The 18,075-nt window shown below is 40.2% G+C and overlaps 1 protein-coding gene across 8 annotated transcripts; it reads left to right on the forward strand.

Annotated features, from left to right (window-relative positions):
- Positions 1–619: 619 nt before the first annotated feature.
- On the forward strand, positions 620–14,098 carry raf1a (Raf-1 proto-oncogene, serine/threonine kinase a). Of its 8 annotated transcripts, none has more exons than XM_024293640.2 (18): positions 620–737; positions 3,437–3,662; positions 3,750–3,862; positions 4,143–4,245; positions 4,334–4,491; positions 4,840–4,929; positions 5,771–5,924; positions 6,216–6,335; positions 6,490–6,514; positions 7,478–7,593; positions 7,685–7,802; positions 8,356–8,440; positions 8,531–8,707; positions 8,790–8,836; positions 8,916–9,034; positions 9,125–9,256; positions 13,156–13,290; positions 13,376–14,098. In XM_024293640.2, exons 2-18 carry the CDS (start codon positions 3,462–3,464, stop codon positions 13,514–13,516), a joined length of 2,034 nt encoding a protein of 677 aa, XP_024149408.1. In that variant the 5' UTR covers positions 620–737; positions 3,437–3,461; the 3' UTR covers positions 13,517–14,098. The 8 variants fall into 8 exon arrangements, with proteins under 8 accessions (XP_024149408.1, XP_024149407.1, XP_024149405.1 ...); XM_024293639.2 differs by lacking the exon at positions 620–737 and adding an exon at positions 973–1,072; XM_024293637.2 differs by lacking the exon at positions 620–737 and adding an exon at positions 1,110–1,256.
- The last annotated feature ends 3,977 nt before the right edge of the window (positions 14,099–18,075 follow it).

Genomic DNA, 18,075 nt, shown 5'->3' on the forward strand with positions numbered 1-18,075 from the left:
ATCAAATTAGACTAAACTGATGTAATTTTTTTTTAACAGCACAAGCATTAATATTTGCAGTCTTCAATTTACATTTGATGGAGGATTGAAAGGTACACAATTCATATGAGCTGCAAACATCTCAGCTAACTGTTCTGAGTGCTCTCCTAGATCAATAAGTGGAAGAGATGCTTTCACCACTCTTAAGGTGGAATTGGATGGAAAGCTTTCAGTTTGACTTATTTGGTATCTAACCTTTATAAGCTACTATCCAAAAACTATAATAACTTGTAATCTTTAAATCTGGATCATATTAAATTATGGATTTTATCTGGCACAACTGAGACAGAGTAGTGGTTCTGCATGTGGGATGGAACACCTTAAAAGCCAGCACCATGACAAAGCCCTGCCCTCATCCTCACTGGATGGAACACTGTTTGGGATTTCTGTTACTTCTGAGGTTGTGTTAGAAAATCCTGCTATCAGAGAAGAAGAGTGAAATGTAAAGTTACAGATGATGAAAGAAGGAAACTGTTTATTGCGGAAACTAGAATAAAGTCATAGTTTCTTGTCTTGGAGAGACTGTGCAGAGAGCTGCTTATGGAAACATCCACCGTTCAGTCACTGACTGTTATGATCATAAGGCTGTTTCATTGTCTGAGGGTTGTCAAGTCCAGCTTGCTTTAGAGGACAGAGGAGCCATCTGGGAAAAGGGGGCCTCGGAGGACCCTTTCAGGCCAAGAGATGCTGAACACATGGTGAGATTAACAGGGTATGCTTTCACTGTGATACAACTTTAAGAATGAATGGGCATTAATATTATGTTTACAAATTGGAACAATTATTTTTTTAAACTAAATCGCAAGTTCGTTATTGTAAGTATTTATGTAACATGTTTTCACATATTGCTTTTTAAACCAAATCTGTCACTAATAGCTCAGATTCAAACATTTTCATGTTGCAGTACCCCATCTGCGCCACCAGGTGGCACGCTTGGGAATGTAATGAAATACTTATTAGCCATGAGCGTCAAAAACCAATGCAGACCTCCGGTTTAAGTCCATTAGCTGTTTTCAAAAAACGCTTTGCTAACGTAAGTAAACATAAATGTACGTTTCAAACAAAATAGGCAAAACAAAATCGTATTGGTGGAAAAAGATGGACGAACTCCGGCGCAAAATATGACTTTCAAACGTCTATATTATGAACAAAAATTGAATCTTTTCAATTATTTACGAAAAAAGCCGAAGTGGGAGGACTTCGGCTGCTCCTTCAGGGTGAGTGATGCTTGCAGGTCTTGTTTTGACTGCAAGGTCTTGTTTCAATCCGTGGCGTCGGACGGACGCCCCACCAAATCTCCTAAATAATGTTTATTATGGAACATTAGTAGACATTAATGAGACTTTGACTTTAAAAGTGAATTTTTAAAAAAGTCTGACTTTATTTTTGCGACATTTTTTCCGCATTTACAACCACCGGGAGACGAGGAAGAAGGAAAGTTTTCCGTGAAAGAGACCCGCCTGTGACCTTTACATGAATGCAACATTCTCCGGACGCAGGATTATTCGACACAACCGAACCGGCGGATTCATGTCTCCCCCCGTTTCAGCCGTCCTCATGACGTTCTCTCCATCTTTTCTTTGAATGCGTTGCAAAAAAAAAAAAAAATCCTGATGATGTCACCGACGCCACTTTTTCCTGAAGTTATGGCGGAGCCCAACTTTTTGAACTTCTCTTGGTGAGCACGTACTGGCTACGGCTTGTAGCACGTCTTGCTTGTGTTTTGCTAGCTCGCGCGAGGACTTAATCTGCTTCCACGGAGCGCACGCGGGCACAGAAATGGACTGTTGAAGCGAAACGGAGTAGGAGAGCTTTGGACTTTTGACGAAACGGTTCGACTCTGAGGGCCTGCAGACTTTAGCTGTTATAACAGGAACTATAAGGCCTCATTCAACCTCACCGTTATCCACTGTGAGAGTTTACGTGTTAGTCATTTTTTGTGTGTGTAATTTAGATCTTTTTGCTACCTTAAAGGCGTTCACTGACGTCATCATATAATGCTAACCTGCAGATATGTTTTTTATCCACACTCTTTAGACTCAGGGTTTCGAGTTGATTGTTTTTGCTGGAGTTTGAGTGGTGTTGCCGCCTATAAAAATCAATTATTAGTTTATTTTTTTCATCCCTACAGTTAAATATTGTCTTGTGGATGGTTAAAAGTTCTTGTTTTGGACACAATTCCTACAGTACAGTTAAAAAAAGAGAACTTTTTCTGCATAATTGACACATCATGGCTGCCGTGACAGCTAGCCACTACTTACAGTAAATAATACCCTTGGAGTCGGCACGTTTTGGGGTAAAACATAGCAGAGGTAACTGGAAAAGGGGTATTTTGGGGGGGAGGAAGGGTGAAAGTAAACAGGGATAACGTGAGTGCCAAAGAGGAACAACAGTACCTTTATATGTGTGTGTTTATACATACAACACAGGGGAACAGTTTGCACTGGAAACAAAGCAGACGGTTTTGGTTGTGATGGACCCGTCCAACCAAAACTGTGGACGCTTCAGTTATTTTTAGCTTTGCTTATTATGTGTGTGTGTTTTTATGGCACACAAATCTTGATTGTTATGTCATGTCCATTCGTCTATTTCAGGTCGAAGATTAAAAATACAATAGTTGTACTTAAAAAAAAATATATATATATATTTTCTGTGGTGTGGAATTGATACATTTAATTCAGATTTTGTGTTAAACCTTATATTGTGGTCAGGTCAAAATTGTCACAAAGGGTCAATTAGAGGGTTAAATTAGCCAGAAAATAAATGTTCTTACTTTTAAAACAGCCCCTCTGAAAGGGTCCTAATGGTCTAATCTGGAGAGGGCATACTTGGTGGGATTATATTTAGAGATTACCCGAATTCCTCCTTTTTTTTTTAAAGTCAAAATAAAATGTTTCCCTAATTAAAAGACTAATGTTGCTGTAAAGCTAGAAAAAAATTGTCAAATTGGATCAAAAACATGCGATGTACGATGTTATTGATCAATATTGCGATCATGATATGACTTGCGATACATGAACAAAAAGCAAAACAACTAATACATCTTAACCTAAGTAATACCCCACGTCTACATAGCATAAGAGGGCTTCACTCAATTAGTCAACGATGTGATCAATAGGGGTCCATCCCGATTGATCACATGGGCAAAAAGGCTGTATTTATTTGTTAAATGCCTCAAGCTACCAGGAGACTGTTTTAGCAACTTTGTAAACATCTAATGTAGTTTATCACTGGCTGATATCGCGATAACAATACATTTTCAATTTATTTTGCAGGTCTAATCCAAAATAGCACAACAAAACCCAACGTCCACATGGGCAGCACCACTCTGCCCCAACTTCTGATTTACTTTAAGAAAAAAACTAACCTGACATACTATTTCTCTTTTTATTTCCAGACTGTCCTGACAGCTCGCCTTACTAATGGAGCACCTTCAGGGGGCCTGGAGGACCCTGAGCAACGGCTTTGGAATGAAGGACTCGGCATTCGAGGGCCCCTGCCTCTCCCCCACCATGGTGCAGGCTTTTCCCTGCCAGCGGCGCTCCTCGGACGACAGCAGGACACCAGACTCCAAGGCCAGCAGCACAATCCGCGTCTACCTCCCCAACCAGCAGCGCACTGTGGTGAGTTCACTGACACGGAAGTTCATCCGGATTTCTCTTACGACGACTTCAGAAACGGTGTCGCAACTAATTCTCGTTGTGTGGCAGGTAAACGTACGACCGGGTATGACTCTTTTCAACTGCCTCATCAAAGCGCTGAAGGTGCGAGGCCTGCAGCCTCAGTGCTGCGCCGTCTTCAGGCTACATCCAGGACAGACCAAGTGAGTTTTGGACTACAAGTGTTTTATAGTAAGATGTTTAAAGACCCACTCTGATGGTGTTTTTTAACATATTCTTGAGGCATTTTTCTGACGATGGAGGACAAATATAATAAAAATTACTTTAAAAATGTTTTGGCTGGAAACGGCAAAATCATAATTAAAAGAAACGCTTGAAGAATAAATCAAAAAGATGGTTAGAGTGAGACTTTAAAGATCAGACACACAGATTTTTAAGAGGTTCTGTTTATTTGTTGCTTCTCTTTTTTTTTTTTTTTACTAGCAAGAAATTAAGGATGGACTGGAACACCGACTCGACCTCTCTGATCGGAGAAGAGCTGCTGGTGGAGGTTTTAGATCACGTTCCCTTGACGACTCATAACTTTGTACGTGCTCTGAGTATCTTGGACAAACTTTTTGTAGTATTCCAGACATCAAGACTATATCTATTGTTTTTGTTGCTGTCATTTTCAGGTTCGTAAAACATATCTCAAGCTAGCATTCTGTGACATTTGCCAGAAGTTTCTCTTGAACGGATTCCGCTGCCAAACCTGCGGCTACAAATTCCACGAGCATTGTAGCACCAAAGTGCCCACAATGTGTGTGGACTGGAGCAATATTAGGCAACTCCTGTAAGTATTTAGGAGGTTATTGCAAACATAGCTGGTAAAGGTAGAGATTATGACATTATTGTCATTGTAGTCGCGTGAGAAGTAGAAATGTCACCAAGACAAAAGAGGAAATTCATGTCTACTAGTGTCACACTTTTTTGCAATCATTTGCATGTTTGTTTACTGAATGTAGAAGTTCGTTTTTTGTTATTTTTGTCCGATTAATACGTTTTTGAAACCAGACTATAAGCAGTATAGAGTTATAAAAACTCCAGTATTTTCTCTGTGGGTTCAACATCCGTATTTAGTGAGGCACATGTTGGTGCTCTGGATTGTCATCATTTTGTTTGGGTGGTTTTGTGCCTTCAGGTTGTGTCCGACGCCGGGGGAGGGCAGTGGTCCGTCCCTGCCGCCGCCAACGTCCCGGCGTGTCAGGGACTCCTTAACTCGATTTCCAAGGTGAGGTTTGTTGTTCGCAAATGTTTTGTTGATACTTTAAATCAGGGGTGTCAAACCCAATCGCACAGGGGGCCAAAATAAAAAAAAATGTATTGAACAGACTAAAACTCCACTTTTTAAAAGTTAAAAATGTAAGTTTTTAACATAAGTATGATTTAAAAAAAAAGTCAGGAATATTATTCCATAATAAATCAACTTAAACCTTAAATAACTTTAATTTTTTTACTCTCCATAAAAATATATTTTTGGTCAAAATTATACAAGTTACAAATGAGCTCAAGAAAACATCAGGCCATTAATAACAATAAATTAAAATGGGCTGGACTTGACTTTGACACATGTGCTTTAAATTGATTAAATCTTAATTTTAAGGATTTTTCCCGCTACGTCAAACCACCGGTTTATCCAACCGGGTGTGAAAAGAAGCAAATAAAAAAGAAAATCAAAGCTATTTGAGCCCCCAGATTAGCAGCCACAAAGTATCACATGTATTCTATTCTCGGGATCCTCAAAAGCGGGACAGTTTGCAACAAGCAGAACGGATGCATGCCGTTGGTTTTCATTGTCTCAATGGCCGCGGTCGAGTAATTTTAGACGAAGTGATGGTGTTGTCTGACAGGTTTTGGCCCGATCAGTTAACCCGGATCTCTAAATGCTTCTGCAATCTCAACCGAACAAAAAAAAGGATCCTGATGGGACCGTTACTGACTTTTTAATTTGGGGAGTTTTTTTTTTTTTTTACACCTCAACCTAAATAGAAAATGGTAGCAAAAGGAGGTCGCTTGAAAGTTTTTGAGGCCTCCTATGTTGTAGTTACTATAAGAAGTTTGTTCCTCCACAGCTCCGCCCACCGATTCTCCACCTCCCACGCCTTCAGTGACACAGAGCCCTACACGCCCCCGGGCGGAGGTCTCTCCCAGAGGCAGCGCTCCACTTCTACACCCAACGTCCACATGGGCAGCACCACTCTGCCTGTAGACAGCAGCATGATCGAGGTAACTCCACACCACGTGGGCCCCTCTGCTGGTCCTGCAGCTCCTGAAATATCCCTGTATTCCCGTCTGCCTACATCTTAGGCATCCCAAGTATTCCTACATTTTTCTTGGTTGGTCTCCTATCCTCCTCAGAGCTGACATCCCGCCTCCAACGAATAAATGTGGCTCCTTTAGGTTGAGGATAGCAGCACTATAGGCTAAATAATGTGTGCCGTCAGTTAGCATCTTCTTCCTCCCTCACTTCCCTCTCCATTCTGTCTCCTTTCTGGCCTGTCCCTTTCTGGGGAGTAGCTAGACTGCCTGAATACCTCTGCCAGCTCCTGGTGCCACAGATTCTGGCTGAAGAGGAAAGTAGGTATTGTGCACCTCCCCCAGACTTTTGTGGAGGCCTCATCTGAGAGTCCAGAAAAGGTTAGAGGGCCCGAGTGTCTGACTGGCATGCCTTCACCGAGCGTTACGGCGTTAAAAAACACACATGGGAGCATGGTGTGGGTTGTCGTCATCTCAGCTTTGAATGAAATCAGTAATCCTAATTCAACGTTTTTGTGGCTTTTCTTTTCTCTAGGATGCAATGCGAGACCATGACTCGGGTAAGTACGAATTCTGCTGCGTCACTCTTCCTATATTACACATTTCTCAGTCAGTTGGTGCAGCACTTGTGTGACCCGGTTTGGTCTTTTCATTTGCTACATTTAATCTAAAAACCTACAGAAAAGTCACTTTCTCGAGGCTCTAGAGCAGGAGTCTGCAACCTGAGGCTCCAGGTTCTCATGTGGCTCTTTTACCTGTCCATAGTGGCTCTCTGGCTGAAGGAAAAAACGATAGAGGACTTTACACAAAAGGGAGTCGCAAAGAAAATACATTTGTATAGTTTTTACATACTATTTCTCTTTTAACACGAAGCAAAACCAGGTAAACTGCAGTAGTAAGTAGGGAAAAGCATGACAGCCTACCCAAAAAGAAACAACCAGAAAAAAATGCCATTGGGTGGGTGGGACGATCCTATGTGGAAAAGGAAGTCTTTTATTTTGAAAGGAAGGGATTCAGCCTTCTGTCAAAACAATTTGTTTTTTCTTTCTGAATTCCTGGTTTTATGTTAAAAAAATATTTATGTGAAAAGTAACAACACTTCAAAAGAGTGAATTACGACTTTGTGGCTCCGGCTTGGTTTTGATCAGTGAGAAACAGGTCCAAATGGTTCTTTTAGTATAAAAGTTTGCAGAACCCTGATCTAGAGCACAAGAACGTTTCTGTTCATTTTTGTAATTTTGCAAGGATGAGCTTTGATGCTGCTTCCAGTAGTATCTTTTGCGCACTACTTCCTGTCACAGCCTCTTAAACAGGAACTTGTTGAGTCATTTAATATCTGAATACAATGCATTAAAACCATAAAAAGCATCAATAACTTCAGGTAATCTTTATCCGCTGGACTATAAATCTCAAAATGAATAATTTCTTTTTGTTTTGCCATGTTATCATAGCAACCGTTGGGTACATGTAAGAAAAAACTAGTTGAGCAACACCTGTGAGCAACTCTTCCTGTGTTCGTGCAGCGGGGAGTTCACCTAACCAGAGCCCCACAGGCTGGTCCCATTCACAATCCAAGACCCCCACGCCTGCTCAGAGGGAGAGGGCTCCATCCTTCAACACTCAGGAGAAAAATAAGATTGTAAGTCATGCAAACAAGGATGGAAAATACAATCACGTCCTCTTTAAAAGTGTGTCACCTGATTGAATTGATTTTTTTTTTGTCCGTGCAGAGGCCTCGAGACAAGCGCGACTCCAGCTACTACTGGGAGATTGAAGCCAGCGAGGTGTACCTGCACTCACGCATCGGTTCAGGCTCCTTTGGAACTGTGTACAAAGGAAAATGGCACGGTGTGAGAGACGCTCATCTTACACTTCAATCAGCATTCGATTCATACGTTTTTCAGAAAGAAGATGTGAGCTCCCATCCGAAAAACATACTTATTAACCCTTTAACACCTGAGCCGACATCCGGCGGTGAAAATGTACGCCAGTGAGACACAGAGCTACTGTATCATAATCAAACAGAGGCGGAGCTCCAAAAGCCACGCCCCCTTGGAGGAGATATTGGAAATGGAGGCTTCAGATCAGCATGAAAAATTGCTTTTTAAGACATTTAGATTGTGGGATTTTGGTTAAAAATGTCATAAACATAATTAAAACACCACTGTTTTTTTATAAAATAAAATAAAATTGTCATTGGGGGACTTTAACATACTGGAATCTTTCAACCGTTAACACGATTACCGTCATTCCAGTAGATTTTGAAGGAGAAAAGCGGCGCAATCTCCTTCAAAATCTACTGGAATGACGTTGATCGTGCTGACAGTTGAAAAGTTACAATAAATCAAAGAACATAAACACCAGATGTCTGGTATTAAAGGGTTAATGCTCTTGTTTGCAGGCGATGTAGCAGTAAAGATTTTAAAGGTGACTGACCCCACACCGGAGCAGTTCCAGGCATTCAGAAATGAAGTGGCAGTCCTGAGGTAGCTTTTTTTTTTCCAACTGCATGAAATCCATACAGAAAAAATATATTTGCATTTTGGTATTTCCCTTCTCTTTGTTTATGGATGCAGGAAGACGCGACACGTCAACATCCTTTTGTTCATGGGCTACATGACGAAGGACAACCTGGCCATCGTGACCCAGTGGTGCGAGGGCAGCAGCCTCTACAAACACATTCACGTCCTGGAGACTAACTTCAAGATGATCCAGCTTATAGATATAGCCAGACAGACAGCTCAGGGCATGGAGTGAGTCACAAAACAAACAAACAAAAAGATCTCTTTTCATGTTTTCAAAGGAAAACCGTCTAATATTTCATTTTTGTTGCAGCTATCTTCATGCTAAGAACATCATTCACCGGGACATGAAGTCTAACAGTATCCTTTCCTCTTAAACATCCTGGTTGAGTGAAATTCTGCATGAATTTTTAGGTTTAAATCCTTGACAAATTTGCAGACATCTTCTTACATGAAGGACTAACAGTGAAAATTGGGGACTTTGGTCTTGCAACAGTGAAGGCCAGATGGAGCGGCTCACATCAGGTGGAGCAACCTTCCGGATCCATTCTTTGGATGGTTAGTAACTCCTTCAAAATGTTGAATTTGAGTTCCTTTTGGTGGATGCTCATTATAAATCCTTTTTCTGTCTTTTGCTGCGACTGACAGGCTCCAGAGGTTATCCGGATGGAGGATAATAACCCCTACAGTTTCCAGTCTGACGTATATTCCTATGGAATTGTTCTCTTTGAGCTCATGACAGGAGAGCTCCCGTACTCACAGATCGCAAACAGAGATCAGGTAAAGTCATGCAGTACATTTAAAAATAGTGAAGCATTTCAGCAGTGAATGTGCAGTGTTACCTTTTGGAAATGTTGGAATGGTAACTACGTATAGTAGAGATGCAACAGTTCAGTTTCGCAAAGATTCGTTTCAAACCTCAATTTTTAGGTCACAGTCTTGTTTCGGTTCATTATATGATTTTTACATAACGGGTCTGCAACCTTCAACACTTAAAGAGCCATTCGGGTCGATTCCTCACCAACCAAAACCCAGTAGGAGCTACAAACTCTTCTCTCACCCTTTAAAAAAATAAGATTCTGATTTATATTTATGTTTTTGCTACTAACATAATACATTTAAATGCTCTTAAACTATTGTGTTTTTTTTTTTGTTTAAAGAAAACGTAAACATGAAAAGAGAATATCTTTTTTAAAAAAATATGAAAAAGTTTATAACTTTTGATAGAACTTTGCATGCCTTCCTTTCAAAATAAAAGACATCCTACACCATAGGATCATGTCAATGCAGTAAATGCAGTAGGAGGCACACTAAATCCTTGAATTTCTTCATAATAGAAAATCAGCTTTATAATCCAGTGGATTATAATTTAGCTAATTAAATTCTGGTTATGCTTACTGACAATAAATTGATTTATTGATGAACATTTTATTTTAACTAAAGAGCCACGTGCAGCTCCAGAACCGCAGGTTGCAGACCCATGCTATGTAACAAAATTTTAAAAAATTCAGATTTTTTTTTTTTGCTCATAAGCAAGTAACAATAACAAAATAAATAGTTTCCTTAAACTAAGCCAGGTATAATGTAATAAATTAATTAATTAAAATACGTTTAGCACAACAATATCATGACACTTTTATCATAAACAAACTGGTATGCAGACGATCAGAGTGGGTCTTTAAAAGGGAGATAAAGTGACTTGACTTCTTCCACTTTGTGTTTAAAACATGATAATATCATAAACACAATTTATGGTTCATTCAGGACTTATCTGAATACAAGCTGACCACAATCTCAGTCAAGCTTGCTACCATGAAAAGTTTCTCTGAAAAAGTTTTTGCGTTTGAGAAGCTGCATCGAGGCGTTAGAGGAGTGGGGTTTTGGGTGCATCCCGACTCAGAGGTGGAAGCTTTTCATGAAAGCCTCAAAGCCCTGGTTTTGGTTCAAACGATGTGAAACATTCATGTTGAGTTGTATTGTTGACGGAGAACAGAGGGGGGAAGTTGGAAAAACAGAAGTGACTCACACGGCCGGCCGGTAACAGACGCAAAGCAGAAATTCCCTCTGCAGTGATGGGCGTGTTTGTGGGTGCACTTTTAGTTGGAATGCTTCTACCACACAAATAGTAAAAAAGTGAATGGAAACTAGAGTATTTTAGCTTTCTCACATGTGAGTTTTGAGCATCAGAACTGCACCTCTGTTTATATAAGGCTGCATGTTTTTGAATGAAGCTGCAGCTTTGTGGGATGATGCAGAGAAAACTTTTATTGTGAAGGATGTGTTAGTGACTCACTTGGCATCATACACTCCCATATTCTTTTTCTTTTGCAATTTTTTATGCTTTTTTGCAGCATTTCAATAGATTTGCTGCATTTCTTCCAAAATATTGTAATAATATACCAAATGTATAGAAAGAATCCGCCCTCAGTAGAATCTGAACTCACAGATGAGTTTGCAAATCTATATTTTCCCAAACCAACCATCCGCTAGTGCAGTTTTTATCAAACTTTGACATATTTTTGGGGTGAAGACTAAACATAAGAACAGTTATGATGCATAATTTAAATTAATCTTTAGAACTTTGCATATAGTTCGGAGGAGCTTCACCAAATATTTTAGCCAAATTTTGACATTGTTTTGACCTCGTCTGCTTTTTTTATAGATTAATACAGTTTTATTTTGTCTCTACATGTTTTATCTTTTTTTGTTGTTGTAAAACATAAACAGTTTTAACTCAATTTTTGCTGTTAAAAATGACAAAAGTTAGCACTTGGAATTGAGTTTTTTTTGTACACTTGCAGATTATTTCTGGAATTATTGTGTAATATAATCACAAAAGGTTGTACAACAAAGATGGACATCAAACATTATTACAATTCAGTTTTAAAGATATGCAACACTTTAAAGCAGGGTTCTCAAACTCGATGTTCTTGGGGGCCACTGAAGGCCGAGTCTGGGTGAGTCTGGGCCGTATGGAGTCGTATCACCAGCACGACTCCACAGATTCTCTCATTGTGCTTGAAGTGACTGTCACTGCGCAGACATTTGTCCAAGCAGAAGTTCTTGTCCGGGTTCAAGCGTGAGCGTGGATCAGAGGGTGGTGAGAAGACGGCGTGGCGCTCGATGAAAAAAGGGCTCTGGAAGTTGCCCAAACCCTCTCACCCAGCAGGGCTGGACACCATAGAGCCTCTGCGCTAATTTTAGATGCTGTAACTCAACCCTATGTAAGAATCGGGGTATGTGAATGTGACTGCATTTGTGCGTCTGTAGTGCGTTTGTTTCTTTTGTCTTTAAACCACAAAGCTCTAGAACAGTTCTGAACCAAGTCTTTAATCCACTCTGTCCCCTCAATACTGTAACTTGTCACTAGCGGTTCTGGCAGGCGCATAGAGCGCTCCTTTCATCTCGCCTCTGCAGCATCGTGCACTTGTGCCTTCACAATAGCTCCAGTGTTTTAAATGTCTGTCACCTTAGACTCACTGGGCGTATTTAGAAAGTTCTTGCAGGGCAGACTGCTGACTCAGGCTCGTCTGTCCCGCTGCAGTTTGACTCTGACCTCAGCTGGTCAGCTCTTTCAAGGGCCATCACTTTTATTTAGTACTGATTGTCATATAGGGCAAGTCGGAGGGGCAAAAAAGTGCATGATAAAGAAGAAAAAACATACAAGTCACTCCGGAGTATAAGTGGCAATTTAAGGAATAATGTGATGCTGATCTGTCATAATGAACACAATCCACACATCACATTTGCATCTGCTGTCTATTTATAGATGTACAACAAATCTACCTCTTTTGACGAGTCTCAAATTCAATGCTTGTCCAAAAATGTGTTCATAAGCTTGACTCTTCTGCTGCGTGTGGGAGAAGCTAACGCCGTTTTTAGCCTTATCTCTACATAAAAGCACCAACTGACTGTATATTTAATTTACAGCACGCTTAAGACACGGATGACATTGAGAGATCAGGTCTATTTTTTTGTGAAGAGTTCTACAAAAGCATCGGTAAACGTGTCTCCATGACCTATTACGTTTTTTTTTTTTTACTTTGATCTTCATCATCTACTGCAGGAGCTGCATCTGATCAGTGGCGCTTTCAACGGTACTTTTGTGTCTATGTAGCCCAGTTTGATGACTTGCTGTCCTGCAATACTCCAATATAAAATTCAAGACAAAATCAATGAGTTATATTGATATAACGGTACAGGCCACACTAGCCTTTTACAAGCTATGCTTGTCTTCTACAGACTATGCTAGCCCTGTACAGGCTAGTCTAGACTTTTACAGGCTACGCTAGCCAGTTACAGGCTATGCTAGCCTTTTACAGGCTACGCTAGCCAGTTACAGGCTATGCTAGCCCTTTACAGGCTACACTAGCCTTCTACAGGCAATGGTAGCCTTTTACAAGCTACGCTAGCCCTTTACAGGCTATGCTAGCCTTTTACAAGCTATGCTTGTCTTCTGCAGGCTATACTAGCCTTCCACAGGCTGCTCTAGCCTTTTACAGGCTACACTAGACTTTTACAGGCCACTGTTAGACCCTTCAGTCCGTGTTTATAAACCTCTTGCGTCTGTTGTATATGGGCCGGTCCCATGTAAGTTGCACCCCTGGCAAAATTATGCAAAAGGGAAAAAAAATTGCAAGTTGTTCACCAAAAAATCCTCTTTGACTTCCACCTTGCAGATCATTTTTATGGTAGGAAGAGGCTGTCTGTCCCCAGACCTCAGCAAGCTCTACAAGAACTGCCCCAAAGCCATGAAAAGGTTGGTGGCCGACTGCATCAAGAAGTCCAAGGACGAGAGGCCTCTCTTCCCGCAGGTGACAGCCGCTCTCTGAAACTCTAGACTCCGAGCCGGCGGAGTATTTGTTCCACTCCTGTCGTTCCCTTCTCCGTCTCTTTCAGATCCTGTCCTCCATCGAGCTGCTGCAGCACGCCCTCCCGAAGATCAACCGCAGTGCCTCGGAACCGTCCTTGCACAGAGCCTCCCACCCCGAGGACATCAACACCTACACTCTGACTTCCACCAAACTGCCCGTCTTTTGAAGACTCGGACCGTCCCGCTTCATTCTCCTGAAATCAAGCACAACTCTCTGCAATCATATGGAAGGCCTTGCTCAAAAGCACGAGAAGGAGGGAGATTACTTACACGGCTAGCAGATGGATGTTCACATGTTGGAGGGAGGCTCATCCTAAAGTTACATCCTGTTTTGAAGGCATATCTGAAAGGTTTTTGGTTTAGGCTGTAAAGAAATGCACACACAGCTACCTGAGACACAGAGGAGACCCTGAAGGAAGCTCAGGGCGTTGCCTTCTTATCAGGACATACCTGAGGACTTTTGAAAGCTCCCCTGCCTTAAGACGAAACAAAGCATGGACTTGAGAGCCTGCGCAGTTTCACCTCCTTCACTTGTGGTCGCCACAAAGCCGTTGGAAGTAGTCGATCTAGTTGCACAGTAGTTGATTTTTGCATCGTCTTAAACGGTTATGGAGTAAACTTGGGAATTTTTGGGATTCTTTTTGTCTTTATTGGGGTTCTCTTTTTGTTTTAATCCAAAGTCTGTCTGACAGCGAGTGTGAATAATGGAAATCTGCACATTTAAGCAAAAAGTAAAAGTTTTAAAAGTGGTTTCTGCTCATTTTTGTTTTGAATCCTCACAATAATGCTGACAGATGTCCTAAGCATAAAACTGTGGTATCTTCATCTTAAAGCAGGGGTCTGCAACCTGCAGCTCCAGAGCCACATGTGGCTCTTTCACCTCTTCATTGTGGCTCTCTGGTTAAAGAAAAACAAGGTTTTAACTGGTAAAAAGTACTTAAGTATTAAAGTAACAAACAGTTGAATAACATATATGTATATAACATAAATTGAGCTAAATTAGATTGTTGTTCACCACGGAAAATCTATTGGAGGCCAGAAAGAACAACTAAAATAAAGGGGTACCAGATTATAAAACAGATTTTCTCTTTTTGAACAATATCTAAGTATGACTTATGGGTCGAGAAATACAGTGAGGGCCATTTAAATAGCTCTGATTTATTCTTTGAGTTGGATTTTATGTATTTTTGGCAGAGATCTACCACAAAATGTTAAATAAATGTTATTTTTTAATCACTGCTGACGTTACACTACCTGCTGCTACACTGGCAGCATTGAGGAAAGGAAATTATGTGAACCATTTTTTGAAAAAAACTAGTATATTTTTATCTATATTTATGTTTTATATATGCTTTGTTCATGCAAGAAAAGTTTGTTTGTATTTATAATAATGGTAACATTGACCTAAACACAAATCTGTGTCTTATTTCTCCAAAGGATGACGTGAGCCTTTGTGGCTCCTGCTGGGTTTTGGTCCATGAAAAAGGGACCCAAATGGCTCTTTAAGTGTTGAAGGTTGCAGACCCCTGATATAAAGGCAGCAAATAAGGTTATCAGCGTTTATTTTGATCGCACTGCTTGGGGAAGTCTGGCAATACTTTGTAAAAGGGTGTAATGTTTGCTGTAGAGTGGCAACCTCCCCTGGAGATCCAGTCATGATGTACCGCCGAGGGAATCCACCATTGGCTGATGCCGCTGTGTGTCTCCAGTCGCCGTACGCTCAGGGGAGAAGTAAGCAGGTGGGAAGTGAGAGGACTGATGAGGAAAAAACTCACCTTTCAGATCCTGTAGTACTCTGCTCGATCTTAAAGGAACTGTAGTAGCGTAGATAGTAATAAAGACTCTAGAATACGGTTTCAGGTCAGATAAACCTTCATCAAAGATAAGGTTGAGTTTAAAGTCAAAACAAAGAAACATCTATTTTAAAAATTGTTCTCCTTTATCCTGGCATGCTTTTTGTCCTTTTGGACCGTGTTCTAGCACCACCTAGTGGTTCATTTGTTTAGTAATCCAAAGATTATAATATATTATATTATACATATTATACTATATACATATTATATTATACATATTATACTTCCAAAGTATTTGGAAGTCAGAAAAATAAGGATTTTTTTCCCCACAAGAAATTAGGTCCCCTTTAACTTAAGATTTTTCTGTAAAAATTAAAAAAATATATATGCATGAAAGTATAACCAAAAATCATATTCATCATAGAATAATTTCCTCACTTTGCAGGTCTGACCGTGACCCTCCAGGTGGTCACACCTGTTGAAATTTCCCTCATGTTTGTTTGCACAACTCCCCAAGCTCCGCCCACTTTCAACAACTGCTGACAATGCAGAGCTATTCTTAGGTTTCTTCAGAAACACTCTTTGGAATACCTCTGGAATACACAATTCTGAGGTTTGGTTGGAGTTTCCCATAAGTGGCATTCAGAGCAAATTCAGTAGAGGGATCTCTCAGTATGTACCTTTATTTGACCGGTGTTTAGGACAAACTCTGAACTGTTGTTTCTCAGTAAATCAAAAGAGTTGAGATGATCCTTTGTTATATAGACCTTAAGCAACATGATTTTAGACATGATTTCTATTTTTTTTTAAATATATGATAATTCTTCTTCGTCACCACACATTTATTCAAATTAAAGTTCGGTTCTTTCAGCACAACTTAAATTAGAATGCTATCTGTCCATTATCTGAATGGGATTGTAGGGCTGCTGGGGCCTATCCTAGCAACAGCTGGTTGAAGGTGGGCTTTTTCTTAGGATTTTTTCTTAAATATCACATTTTATTCTCTTGTGTTCTGATGTTGCAGGGAAAAAACATTACCTGTCATTTAAATATTAACATTATCATTTCATAAAACCCCAAATATTTCAGAATCTTCATGTCAGAAAGTATGACTTTAAGTGATTTATTGAAGTTCGTGTGCCTCATTTTAATAATTTTTATTTAGTTTTGTGTGTATGAAAGTGCAGCACATTTCAAAGACACTGCAGGTTTAGTTTTCAGCACACTGTGTTGTTGTCATTCCCTTAAAAACACACTTCAGTTTTATTTTTGGAAAGTTTACACTCTAACAGTGAGTGGGTGTGGCTTAACCATAGAAGTGTAATTGTAAAGCACTTAGAAATGCTCAAAATAAAATAAAATATAAAAGATTTAATTTAATTTGATTTGAATTGATTTAGTTTGGTTTGATTTGATTTGATCCAGTTCAATCTGATTAGATTCGATTCAATTCTGGTTTGATTTGTCACTGTTTTTTTTTTTTTGGTTTGATTTTAACTCTGTTCCTTCCCAGGTCAGTCAGGGTTTTTTTGGTCTCATTTAGAAACACTATTTTTTTTTTCTATCTGGACAGCATAAGTTGTTTTGGGTTGTCAGTTAATAAATGTATGTAAGTGAGAATGACGGGAAGACTGATCCTCCTTTGATGGAGTACCTGGCGAGAGTGAAGCTGCTGGAACAAGAAGTACCCGTACAAGTCAGAGGGCGTGGTTGTTCTCCAGAAGAGGGTGTTTTGCCCTCTAATGGTAGGTGGTAAGCATCTTGGGGTCTTGTTGACGAGTGAAGGGAGGATTTAGAAAGAGATTGATAGTCAGTCGGCTGAAGTAATGCAGTTGCTGTATTGATCTATTGTAATGAAGGAAGAGCTGAGCCGGAAGAAAAAGCTCTGTGTTACCCCATGCCTGCTCTCACCTGTGTTCATGAGCTCTGGATCGCAGCTGAAATAAGGTGATCCAGAGCCACTGCTCCTCCACATCGAGAGAAAATAGTTGAGTTGAGAATGCTAGTATTTTTAATATATTTTAAAGTCTTGGACTTTCTTGTAGCAAATGTGCTTTTCTGAAAGAGAGGGTCCCATGGTACACCCAGGGGAAATTTGATGCTTGTACCATAAAATGCACATTTTTTTAACAACCACTTCCAGTATTTTGGATTCCTCCTGGATGACTCCCATGTCTATAACCAGGAGGAGGACTCGGGACTCTCTCTCTAGGACAGCCTGGGAGTGAGTTGGGGAAAGTTTCTGTGAAGTGGGACATCTGTTCATGTCTGCTTATATCATTAGAGTTAGAAGATGGATGGAAGGAAGTCCGTCCTGACACAAATCATGACCTGGTTTACATTTCCCTGTGGTGCAAGGCCAGCTTCATCCACGGTGCTGCAGCACTGACCTGTGCTGGTTCTCCTCATTTCAGAGCCTCTCTAAGACGGGTTGAAAAACGTACATGGTCAGACGTGTAACCATAGCAACACAGTGACTGCAGAGTTCTTGTCTTTCTTATCCGACACCAGATGGCAACAAAAACTCTGCATCTGGTTAGAAACAAAATCACAGAGCATGTCTGGGTGTTTATACTGAATTATTTTGTTATTTTTTTTTTCTTTTTATATGTATTTGTTCTTTTTTAGATGATTCTGACATGTTGACACTTCAGAGACACACATCTACAAACACACATGGCTGTGACTGATGTTAAGATGAGGTTCCTCAGAAGATATGAGCCAGTTAAAGACAAAATTTAACCCCTCATGGGATGAAAAATGTCCAATTAGGACAAAAACAGCCAAAAAAAGATGTGGGAAAGCAAAAACTGACATTTCAGTGTTTCGTAATACTTCACAGTAACTGTAGATAACCCCATTTTATAAACAAAGTAGATAGTGGGTTTGTAGATTTTAACTGCTTCTCTTTTCAGATTCACGGCTTTGAACCT

This window comes from Oryzias melastigma, linkage group LG7 (genome assembly GCF_002922805.2).
Source record: "Oryzias melastigma strain HK-1 linkage group LG7, ASM292280v2, whole genome shotgun sequence".
Lineage (NCBI taxonomy): Eukaryota > Metazoa > Chordata > Actinopteri > Beloniformes > Adrianichthyidae > Oryzias > Oryzias melastigma.